Source organism: Ursus americanus, chromosome 2, assembly GCF_024610735.1.
Source record: "Ursus americanus isolate L20-20 chromosome 2, mUrsAme1.1.p, whole genome shotgun sequence".
In the NCBI taxonomy this organism is placed as follows: domain Eukaryota; kingdom Metazoa; phylum Chordata; class Mammalia; order Carnivora; family Ursidae; genus Ursus; species Ursus americanus.
In genome coordinates this window covers 74,166,075-74,178,538 of record NC_142128.1, presented here as the reverse complement: position 1 = coordinate 74,178,538, position 12,464 = coordinate 74,166,075, and the positions used below count along the sequence as shown (strand labels likewise).

General features: G+C 49.8%; 1 protein-coding gene across 1 annotated transcript in view; it reads left to right on the top strand.

The window, feature by feature from the left end:
- PLXNA2 (plexin A2) overlaps window positions 1-12,464 on the top strand; it is a 205,650-nt gene that overhangs the window by 131,085 nt on the left and 62,101 nt on the right. The window contains exons 5-9 of the mRNA XM_045787800.2: window positions 540-640; window positions 3,921-4,044; window positions 5,685-5,838; window positions 7,087-7,183; window positions 10,439-10,553. Of these exons, the coding sequence (XP_045643756.1) occupies window positions 540-640; window positions 3,921-4,044; window positions 5,685-5,838; window positions 7,087-7,183; window positions 10,439-10,553 (591 nt within the window). The remainder of the gene's footprint in view (window positions 1-539; window positions 641-3,920; window positions 4,045-5,684; window positions 5,839-7,086; window positions 7,184-10,438; window positions 10,554-12,464) is intronic.

The following is a 12,464-nucleotide window of genomic DNA, read 5'->3' as shown; positions in this document are numbered from 1 at the left end:
AGACATCAGAGAATGGGATAATTGGATCCAGGTGGTATGTTTGGTGGGTATAAAGGGCCAGTGCCATACGATGAATATTATTTGATAGGAAAAGTTTCTCCTTCTCTCCCTTTTTAAATGTTTTCTGTGTGGGCAGGATGTCTCAGCCCAAGCCCAGCTGAAAACCCTTCGGAGACAAGTTGGTGGCACTCAGTAGGCTTTCAACAGAGTTAACCATTTCAGCACTTACCACGAGCATGGCCAGCTCTCAAAAGGACTTGAGTGGTGGGCAGAAAGAGACAGGAAGATTTGCTTCTGCCCCTGAGGAAGGCAAGAAGCAGCCTTGGGCCGCCCCCCACCCCCACAAGAAACACATTCCCCTTAGCTGTACCCCCCCCTTGCATCAGGCAAACAGATGAGAGGCCATTGATTCCCTGCCCAGTGTCATCTCTTTAGGGGCAGTGACAGTGCAACTGTGGGTAGGTGTAGGTAAGTCTGAACGCACGTCAGCCAGTCATCACTCCCGGATCTAACTGTGCTCTCTTTCATCTCTCTGCCAGATCACCAGGGTCCCCGTGGAATCCTGTGAGCAGTATACGACCTGTGGGGAATGTCTGAGCTCGGGGGACCCTCACTGTGGCTGGTGTGCCCTGCACAACATGTGAGTTGGGGATCGTTCCCAAAAAAGGGCCTGGAATGCCGATGACCAGGTGCTTTCCTGGGACTGTTGATGAGGATGTGACAGTGGTTTCCAGGGCGAGAGGAATTTCCAGCAATTCTAATCCAGGTTGGAGAGCAGGAAGAGAGGCCACGGGCTGGCAGGGGTCCTTCTTTCCCAGTGTCCTGCCCTTGCCTTTCATTCTGCCCTCCCGGCTGCTCCGAAGTCTGCACCTTGTCAATGCTGGGAAGGGTGGTGGTACCAGAAGAACTCACCAGGGAAGCGACAGAATTCTCTAGGTTTCCCCAGACCCTCCTCAGTGCATCTTGCCGCCTGCATGCAGATGGCAGTGCGCTGGGACAGGGGGATCTGCTGTGTGACCCTGGAGGGTCCACGGACAGCTCTGGGTCTCCACTTGCCTAGTGCTGAATTGGGATAATGCCTACCTCGCAGGTAAACGTGAGGATTAAATGAAATAATAAATGCTTTGGAAATAAGGACTTGCAGAATAGGCTATACAAATCAAAATAATTAATATGAACTCTGAACCTTTGGGAGGACCCTTCTGGTCTCATTAATTCAGGATTTCAAGAAGTCTGCCTCTCACTCTAACTAGCCTCACCCCCCTATTCAGATGCATCCTGGCCCTTGAATACCAGCTCAATAGAAATGCAAAATCACACTTAAACTTCCTAATTCTAAGGGCCCCAGAGGGAGAGAAGAGGGTGAAAACCCCAAAGGCAGGAGCTGGCTAGGAATTCTTTTCCCCAGTGGAGTTGGAAGCCCCGTGGCTCCGTGCCAGCCAGCAAAGCATCTCCATGAAATGTGCTGGGTTTGGGGTGGAGGCGGAGGCGGAGGGCCAGAGTTCAGGGTCCTGCACAATAGCTCTTGGCTTCCAGCCTCTGCAGCAGGTGTTGCAAAGGCGATGGAGGGAGGGAGGGATGCCGGCGACTCGCAGATGCAAAATCCGGACTGGATTTGAGCCTACAAACACTGGGTTCCCTGCTTGCGTTTGAGGGTAAGAGACACTCCTCAAGAAGTTTTGCAGAAAGTGTTCTTGCCAGAACCCAAGCAGTGGGTCGCCATTTAGGTCAGGCAAGCGGTACAGATGCTGATGCCCCAGGAACAGCAGACGTGGCTGTCACTGTGTTTCCCCTCAGTGAGGCTGATCAGCCAGCCAGCTGCATCTCTCATCAGGAGGATTTCTTCCTCCAGGGACCCTGATGGCTGTCCCCACTCCGTGTCCTAGGCTCCCTGCCCTCTCCTTGTGCCATGGGCATCCCTGTGGCAGAGAATCCTTCCCATCTCTGGGGCACACCTCTCCCGCCAGCCACTCTGCCTGCCAAGAGCACCTGGGAACAATCTTTTTCCTATTTCTACCCAGAGCTTTCTCCTCTTAGGTCCTTCTTGTGGTCACCAGCCCTCCTGCAATGCCCTCGCACCTGCCACCAATGGCCTGCATCGGTAACGGGAAGGAGCTGATGGGCTCACTTCCAGTTCCCAGGCCCACAGTCTGGACTGTAATGGAGGCAGAGGCCAGAGGGAGATTGCTGAAGAGGCTCTGGGTCCGGGGGGATTTGAAACCTTCCTGTCTCTTCTGTATGCCTCGCTCTTGCAAGTGTGTTATTGTCTCCAAGGCTATTTATCTCTGTTAGGGCTGTTGCCATAAATAGTATGATAAAAAAGAGCCATTTCAGTGAGTCAATGAGATAAAGGCTCCAGTCAAGAGCTCACTTTAGAGCTATCTTAAGGATTCACTTAAACCTCAATAATTCTTTTCTTTGACAGCATTCATATTTAGATCCATTATGTGCCTGGAAAGGAAGAGGGGAGGGGCGGGGGGGGGGAGCTCTGTTGGGAATCACTGCCGGATTGTGGCATCTTGTAGTTGGTGGGGGCTATTCGGTCTGGAGGAGCATGGGCCCCAGAGTGTGTTCCCATGTGACCTAGGTGGCAAGCAGATGTTCCTGCATGCCGGTGTCCCCATGCCCACCTGTCACCCTGGGCGGAGATGAAGCTGTTGGCAGAGACGGTCACACAGCTTTCTGATGGAGGCAGCCCTGGCTACCCCTTCTGGTCTGCCTCTCTGTCTCCAGGCATTATTTCACACTGCAGATATTTATTTAAAATATACCATGTGACAGGTAGATATCTCAATGAATAAAACATGGTCCCTGCCTTCAAAGAGCCATTAGTCCAGCCACAAGATAAGTGCACGCTGTCCCACACAGCTAAGACCTGTCCCACGTTTGACATCTTTTTGGAGTAGAATGGTAACATTGATAGTCATCTTCATTAATATTATTATTGTAAGAGCTAAAAAGTCATTTTCTTTTTTTTTTTTAAGAGTTATTTGTTTATTTTAGAGAGTGTGAGAGCAAGCCAGCAGGGGGAGGGGCAGAGGGAGAAAGAGAGAGAGAGAGAATCTCAAGTAGACTCCCCGCTGAGCACAGAGCCCCACCCAGGACTCCATCCCAGGACCCTGAGATCATGACCTGAGCGGAAATCAAGAGTCAGAGGCTCAACTGACAGAGTCACTCAGGAGCCCCTAAAAAGCCAGTGTCGAAGTACTAACTTATTTAATCCTTACACCAGCCCTATGACGTAGGGTATTTTCACTATGCTCTCCATTTCGTGGTTGAGGAAACTGAGGCACAGAGAGATTAAGTCACTTGCCCAAAAGGACACAGCTAGGATGCAGTAGATCTGGGGGGAGGAGGGGAGTACCCAGGCAACCTGGTTCCAAAGCTCATATGCTTAGCCTCTTACGTGCTCCTCCTCATTCCCCAGACTTCCCGCCCTTGCTTGTCAAACATTCTGTAAAGATGCTATCTATCCGGAGTTACTCTTTTTCTTCCTTAAGATTTTATCTATTTATTTATTTATTTATTTATTTATTTATTTATTTGAGAGAGCAGGAGCGGGGAGGAGAGGGAGAAGCAGGCTCCCCACTGAGCAGGGAGCCCAAGGGGGCTTGATCCCCGGACACTGAGATCATGACCTGGGCCAAAGACACTTAACTGACAGAGCCACCCAGGCGCCCCCAGGAGCTATTCGTTATGTCTAAACTGTCCCCACTTCCTCTTAGTCTGTGTTTACCTGTGATCGGGACCATCTGGGAGTCACTGAAGCCCTCTGGGGTAACTGAAAAGCATAATGAGAAGACAAGCCAAGAGCCTCAGAGCAGCAAATCCCTCTTAAACTCCCCCCTCCCCAGGGGACAGTGGAGCCAAACAGATGGGTCTCAGAGGCCTGACCTCTTGTGAATCTGTGTTGATGGCAGGTGCTCCCGCAGGGACAAGTGCCAGCGGGCCTGGGAACCTAATCGATTTGCGGCCAGCATCAGCCAGTGCATGAGCCTCGAGGTGCATCCCAGCAGCATCTCTGTGTCTGAACACAGCCGGCGGGTAAGAAACGCACCCCGGGGGTTGGGGGGGGGAGCACAGAGCACACACGTGGTGCACGCATGTTCCTGCAACACTTGCACGTGTATCTGTCCCTAGATCACACTTTAAATGCTCTGAGGAAACCGTGTTTATAGAAAACCTATGGTAGCTCCTATTATAAAGGGCACAGTCATTCTCTGTATTCCCTGCAAACTCATTACCCATTGATCTGTTTTGTAAATCTAGATTCTGCATTTAGTAACAAACATCTACAACACAGTGCAATCCGATACTAAATAACACATTGTTTGTTATATGCGCTATTTACGTTCCTCCACTTCATGCGGTTTTTCACAGAGACCTTAGAGTTGCCTGTGTGTGTGTGTGTGTGTGTGTGAGAGAGAGAGAGAGAGAGAGAGAGGGAGGAGAGACAGAGACAAAGAGACTGAGGCTTAAGTCACAGTCAGTATGTAATATTAAAGAGAATATTAAAGAGAATAAAACACCCCTTAACCACCTGTCGAGGTACAACCCCAAATATTTCCTGTCCTTAGGCCATGCACGGTTATTTCATTCTGAAGCTTTTATGAGCATTTACGGATGTTAATTAGTTAATGAACCTTCCAAGATTTCTGTTCATTCATCCTCACCAGGAGGTTTTGGCTCCCATGGAGCAGAGGGAACAAATAGGGGAGTTTGTACCTAAGTCTCTTGGCCCCATGGAAACGAAACTGGGGCAGAGATTCAGCAGCAAACAAATGTTTGGAGAGGCTAAGTGATGCCCATTGTGAGTGAGAAACCACCACAAATACATACATCCAGGTGTTGGTAGGAAGACAATGGGAGACCTGCCTACACTGTGGCTCCCAGCTTAGAGGCTGGGGGGAGGTAGGTATTGTCACCATGAACCCTTATGGTCACCCCCCTGTTGCTAGAGGAAGCCAGTCACATTTTTTACCTATTGTGTCAAATACCACTTAGATGTTCTATTGTGGTCATTGTGAACAAACTCATTCCTGGCCGTCTGTGATATTTTTACCATTCAAAGGAGGGTATGCAAACTTGAAAAAGCTGGAAAGTGCTGGCCTAGATCATTGGAACCCATAGGCAGCAGCAGACATCATCCGAGCCTTTGGGGCCTGGATTTGGGGGACAGAGAGGCAGAAACTCTAGTAGCACATTCACCATCCTGAAAAGCAGCCCCTGAATCATAGCCGGGGTGAGGAGCTAGTGGTCTCCCACCAACCTGGGAAACTTCCAGATTGGCAAGCCCGTGGCAAGGCTTGTTTGCAAAGGGCTCAGCTCGCGACTTGCTTTCCAGAGTCATGGTTTCATGTCAGAATGACGAGGGTCTGAGATGGGCTTTGGTCCCTTTCCCTCTAGTGTCCCTCACCCATTCCTTTCTGATGCTGGCCAAGACTGAAAAATAAATAACAGTGATATATTATTAGTAAAGACACGGACTCTACACTACTCTCATTGTTCTGTGTCGAAGCCAGAGGATCACTAAACCAATCTCCTTCCTTAGAGATGGCTCAGGGGACATTAGTCCGCAAGCAGGCCACAGCAGGGCCAGGCCTGGAGCCCCGGTCTCCGGAGCCCTTAGGACTCTTCCTACGGCATCATCTCTTTGCTCCTGAGCCTCTTTGCTCCTCCCACAGCTCAGCCTGGTTGTAAGTGACGCTCCCGACCTATCTGTGGGCATCTCCTGTGCGTTCGGGAACCTGACGGAGGTGGAGGGACAGGTGTCTGGGAGCCAGGTCATCTGCATCTCACCAGGGCCCAAGGATGTCCCTGTCATCCCTCTGGATCAAGGTAAGAAGTGCAGGCCATGAGAGTCACATGCCAGGGGCTGCCCTACCAGAATGGTCAAGAGTAGAGTGCATAGGAGAAGGGGCCGTGAGTAGAGGGCACAGGGGATGGGGTGGTGAGTAGAGGGCACAGGGGGTGGGGTGGTGAGTAGAGGGCACAGGGGATGGGGTGGTGAGTAGAGGGCGCAGGGGATGGGGTGGTGAGTAGAGGGGGCAGGGGATGGGGTGGTGAGTAGAGGGGGCAGGGGATGGGGTGGTGAGTAGAGGGGGCAGGAGATGGGGTGGTGAGTAGAGGGGGCAGGGGATGGGGTGGTGAGTAGAGGGCGCAGAGGATGAGGTGCTGAGTAGAGGGTGCAGGGATGGGGTGGTGAGTAGAGGGCACAGGGGGTGGGGTGGTGAGTAGAGGGCACAGGGGATGGGGTGGTGAGTAGAGGGCGCAGGGGATGGGGTGGTGAGTAGAGGGGGCAGGGGATGGGGTGGTGAGTAGAGGGGGCAGGGGATGGGGTGGTGAGTAGAGGGGGCAGGAGATGGGGTGGTGAGTAGAGGGGGCAGGGGATGGGGTGGTGAGTAGAGGGCGCAGGAGATGGGGTGGTGAGTAGAGGGGGCAGGGGATGGGGTGGTGAGTAGAGGGTGCAGGGGATGGGGTGGTGAGAAGAGGACGCAGGGGATGGGGTGGTGAGTAGAGGGGGCAGGGGAAGGGGTGGGAGTACCAGCACAAAAGTTGCCTGACCAAGCCTTGATATCGCAGACGTTGACGTGGGCTTATATAACTTGTTTGAGTTTGAAAGCTAATTGTCATGCCCCAAAGCGAAATTCAGGAAGAAGGAAATCCCTTGCTCCCATTTGGGTTAATTCTGCACAGTGTGCAGGAGGGAGTTTTTCCAGATTTCCTTTCCCTTCTAGGAATGGCAGTGGCTCCAGCCAGTGATTTTTAGCAGGCTTCTCTCCATGGAACTGAGGGTTTGAGGGGTTCTGGCCTAATATTTCTGGAAGTCTTTCAGTAACTGAGCATGCCTGACCAAAACAAGAGTTTCTGTGGGATGTGATTCCTTCCGTTTCCCCTAAGAAGGGGTGGGGCTGGGTCTCAGTGACAGGTGTCTCAACAGGACCAAAGGGACCCTCTTGGGAGGAGGTGACTCGGGCAGTTTTCATCTACCATCAGTGCCCCAAGAGAGCCCTGGAATGGCTTCATGGATGACCCCCAGATTCTCCACTGGGCCTCCAGGTTGTTACCCTCTCCTTTTCCCCCCAGACTGGTTTGGGCTAGAGCTGCAGCTAAGATCCAAGGAGACGGGGAAGATATTTGTCAGCACCGAGTTCAAGTTCTACAACTGCAGCGCCCACCAACTGTAAGCTTTCACCGGGCGGGAGGCTTGCCCCGGGGCTGGATACGGCTGTGGGGGTTCTCTAAGCTCCAACCGTGGTGGTTTCACCTCTCAGTCTCCCTACAGGGCCTGGCACACTGTCTGGGACAAAGTAAGCTCCCCATCAATGTTCCGTTTCAGTTCTGTTTGGTTTATTCGGTTATATTAAACAGAATGGCATTCACTGTCCACAGCCTCTGATCTCATCCAGACCCCCTTGCCTGGCCCCCAACAACCCTACCCCCAATTCTTTTTTTTTTTTTTTAAAGATTTTATTTATTTATTCAACAGGATAGAGACAGCCAGTGAGAGAGGGAACACAAGCAGGGGGAATGGGAGAGGAAGAAGCAGGCTCATAGCGGAGGAGCCTGATGTGGGGCTCGATCCCATAACGCCGGGATCACACCCTGAGCCGAAGGCAGACGCTTAACCGCTGTGCCACTCAGGCGTCCCCCTACCCCCAATTCTTAAGCTAAGACAGTAAAAAGAAAGTTTGACGTGAAGACGAAGGTCGTGGTCCAAGGACCAAAAGACCAGTTGGTGGTGGCTTTGAACGTAAGATTGACAATGACTGGAGTTTAGACACGTCCTCCATGACCAAGCAGAGAGGGACTCAGAGGTAAAAGACAGCTATGCACAGAGCTACCCCCAGGGCAGAACATGATATAAGGGCCCAGGCTGGGAGGGGGAGAGCAGACTTCAACTCCACCGTGATCCGGACCCAGCCTTTGGCTTTCTAAAGAGGAGGGGGAAACCAGACCAAACCGGCAGCCTCTAGAGGGGCTTGAGAAGAGCCCAGCTGACCTCACCAGCCATCCCCGGCAGTGGGACACTTAGCAGTAATGCCCACAAGTTACGAGCTTCTACGCCGGGGCAGGAAGAGATACCCATATTTAGTTTCTATCTTCTCTGGAAGAGAAACTGACATTCCTTCCATACAAACTGGGAACTCTATACCACCTGGTTTAGAAAGAGGGAAACGGGTTCTATAATAGGGCCACATCAAGCCCGCTGGACCAGTGACCACGGACATTCCACAAGGAGAGAGATCAAGCACAACTCCACACCAGAGGGAACAATCATTGGGGATAGTCTATGGACCCATCCTTCCCATATCCCAGGACAGGAATAATCTGAGGTCTACATAACTCCAAGGCATCACGTCTGTAGGGTCCAGACTGCGGACAAGATGCGCTCAGCAGTCCATGTGGACAGAGGGGGTGTTTGTGGCTCTACCTGAAAGGAATCTTCAGCCTGTGAAAGAGACAGATGAACCAGTCCTCCTGAGTCTCCCCTTCTCTGATCTTGGTTTTTCTGACGGCAATCAGCTGCTAGAACTCAAGGATCTCCACAGTAGTTAAGGAAGGAGACACATTGAGCCCCATTGGGACAAGTCAATAGATGTCCTGAGAAAGACAGGACCATTGGCAGAAATGGCCTGGGGCGGGGGCAGGGCAGTAAGGGCGGAAGCTGAAATACACAATATTGCCCACTAACCACGGCGTCCCAGTCCCAGCTAACCCTGTGGGGGAAATGCAAGCATCTTGGAAAAAGAAGCTCCCAACCTCCTTCTTAAACCCCAACACAGTGGTGATGGGATTTGTTGTGAGAGCATCCTCATTTCCACGGCAGTTCGGTGTGATGTCACCACTTTGCATCGCTATGGCAACAGCCATGCAGTCACAGGCAGCAAGTTTTAGCCAAAAAAAGGTGGGGGGGCAGGTCTTCTTGACAGCAAAGATTCCATTTTATTGCCAAACACTATCTTACCCTCCTCTACTCCTGGCATTTATAGCAAAAAGTCCCAGAATCAAGTTCAACCCCCTGCTTTTAATATGGTAAACTGAGGCCCACAGGGAATAAATGCTGCAGGGAAGGTCACAAAATCAGCCAGTGGAAAAGCCAGGCTTAGAACCCCATCTCATCATTCTTGGTCCATTTTCATTATTTACCGGCTGAATCGTAAGATCTTAGCAAGAACCAGTCAGTGTGGCCTAAGCTCTGAAACACAGTCACTCTGGGCATATCCGGAAGGTGATAAGACTGAGCAGCAAGGGAAAATGAGGTGTAGATGAGCTAATGCACCCAATACACGGTGGCAAATTAGCCTGTCACCCCCTGGATGGAGACCCATCCACCTGAATGTAAAGACAGCGCCCACCAGATGGCGCCATATCGCAGACCCAGCTGTATCCCTTCCAGGTTGGTCTAGCTGTCAGAGGCTAGATTAGGGGAGCTGGCAAGGAGCAGGCAGACCAACCCCACCTACAAAACCCAACTCCATTGTAATGGTCTGGTCACACACAGCCCCCAGGTGAAACGAGAGGGAAAGAAGCGCTTACCCTGGCAAGAAATGCATGAGCCACACACATATTACTGTCTATGCCTGGCTACTTGGAGAGGGAGACGAAATTGCCATTTAATATTATTAACTCCCCCAAAGCCCAGAAACACAGGTGACTGAACTAGTCATTGACACTCAAATGTGACTTAAGAGCTTGAAATAACAGGTAATTTAAACGCTTGAAAATAACACTCACATTTAACATTGTACCTTTCAAAGCCATTTCCTACACATTATCTTGTTTGATGCTAAACAGCTCTGTGGAGCAGAAAGGAAAGTTTTATTACAGACAGTTGAAGAACTTCCAATGCACAAAGTGAAGTAACTTACTCAAGATGACCCCGGTGCAGTGGCAAGCCTGGAATCCTATCTGCCCAATTTCTATCCCCATGCTTTTCTGTCTCATAAGTGTCTTCCAAGCTATTCTCTGATAAGTGGTGGGTTGCTGGTAAATATTTAACTACCAGCAATCAAGGGGGAAAAAAACCTGATATGTAGCATTTGCCAATTTGTATGGTGTAAATACTCCGTCCACGGCTGATTTCAAGCTATAAACATGATGCCGACCACTTGCAGAATTCCTGAAAATGTAAATAATCAGCTCTCCTGAGCTGCCCCAGGCCAGCCCTAGCACACCACTGCTCTGTAAGCTACATTATTTTCACTTTGGGCTCTTTTTTTTTTTTTTTTTTTTTTTTTTTTTTTACTGTCTGCTCCTATGAACATCTTCAAAGGAGAATCCACAGTTCTTAGTGCTGGGAGATGCCCCGTGAATCAGCCCTCCTGAGAGAAAGACTAGGATAACCAACTTCCATCATGACACATGGGCTACCTGTCACCCTTATCCTCCCTGTCTGCTCCCTTCTTTTTGCCTCTTACTGTCTCCATCCTTGCAGGTGCCTGTCTTGTGTCAACAGCGCCTTCCGCTGCCATTGGTGCAAATACCGGAACCTCTGCACTCATGACCCCACCACCTGCTCCTTCCAGGAGGGCCGGATCAATATTTCAGAGGTAAGCAGGGCTCACCCTGGCATGGTGATGTTTCCCAGTGAATCTGAGTGGCCCTCCCTTTTCAGATGGCCAGTCCAGCGGCTTGGCCTTCTCCTTGCCCTGACCCATCTTGGTCTTCTTCCCGGAGACTCTATGTGTTAGAAAGCCCCATTATTATAAAACTCAAAAAAAAAAAAAAAAAGGCAGAAAGTACACCAGAGGCAGAAATGTGCTGTATTTTCTAGACTCTTCAGACTCTCTACATTCAAAGGCTTGAGGGAACTGAGGGTTGAGACTGAAAGCTGAGAGGACATATCCAACCAACCAGACTCCATTGTCTAGAAGAGGGCAGTGAATGGCATTGATTCTTCGAGTCTAAGCCCTTTGCTTGGCTGCAGACATAGTCCGATTCAATAGAACATTCACTCTCAACCATTCTTTCATGCCAAGCTCTCTTCCAACTCCAAGTTTCAATGATTCTTTGACTGATGTATGACTGGGTGGGTGGCCTTCTAGAAAAGGAAATTCAGCTGGTGAAAAGAACCAGGCCTTGCTCAAAGTCCCAGTTTATTATACAGTCAGTGTTCCATTCCCAAGGCCTGACCCACCTTTGTTATCAACACCATGAAATATCAAATTGCTGGTCTTTCCAAGGAACATCACATCCCATGATTATCCGCTGATGTTGACTTTCGTACACATTCACAACATGCCTTAGGAAAATGATGCCTGCTTGGTCAATTTCCCTTTCTCGTGTTTAATGTTTTTCACACCCTAGCACGGCCAGTTGGTTGGGTAGAGACCTATGTATTCATATAAGTTGCACACGTGTCTATACACACATTCCCCTCTTCTTCCACCTTTTAGAAGATCCACAAATGTAAAAAGTGACAGCATAGCATGGCCATGTTCTACTCCACTCTTTCTATACGTCTGTTGCCATCACAGTAGACTAGAAGCTTCTTGTAGGCAAGGGCTACATCTTATCTTTAAATCCTCTCTGTCTTCTTCAGTGAATGTTTGCAGAATGCATGCGCAAAAGAATGATGCACTGGCCACTTTACCCAAGTGCCATTGACGGGAAGGGCTCCTTGGATATACTTGTCCATGATTTCAAGAAATAGAGTCTTATGGGGAAAAACAAAAAAGAAATAGAGTCTTCTGTGTCTCCTAATTTTGTTAGAAGTGCTCGTTGCCTCCATGAATAAACATAAGAAAGTAGACCTTGATATACATATTTCAAATCATCATGATACATACTTGAAATATCTTACAATTTCATTTGTCAGTTATACCTCAAAAAGCTTAAAAAATAATAAGAATATAGTAAGCCTTGAACTGTTTCTCAAACACACACCCATGGCCTTGAATTTTTCTGAGTTTCTGCAATAATACGTGTTATATTCAGCCACAGAAAGGGACTATGCCCATCTTGAAAGAGAGAAACATGGATGGTACCCACAGGTGGTATTTAAGACAGGCCATCTGCAGGTGCCCCAGGATGATGGAACCTGTTATCTAGCGCCCTGAAAACCTTTCAGAAAAAGATTTCCCTCCAGCCAGTTGGTGTGCTTTGACGTAGCTAGCCTGAAAGTTCTACCCTGGTCTTAGCGGACACTGGAAATTAATCCCAGCCCTGGGATCCTGCAAGAGTATGGAACTGCTTTCAGGCCAGTCTTCTTACTCAGAGGAAAGGATCCAAGGGCTGTGGGTCTGGAGCGGAGGGTGGTTAACCCAGCTAGCAAGTTGATGGAAGAAAGGGAGGTGAGGCCGACCAGGAACAGCAGAAGCCACAGACGGGGCAGCTCAGAGGCAAAGGCGTGGCCGTGAGAAGACGGCGATAAAGGGTCTCAGACACCCATCTTCACATGGGCCACTTCTAAACCTCTAAGTTCCTCAATAAAATAAAGCGAGGCAGACCACAAAACACAC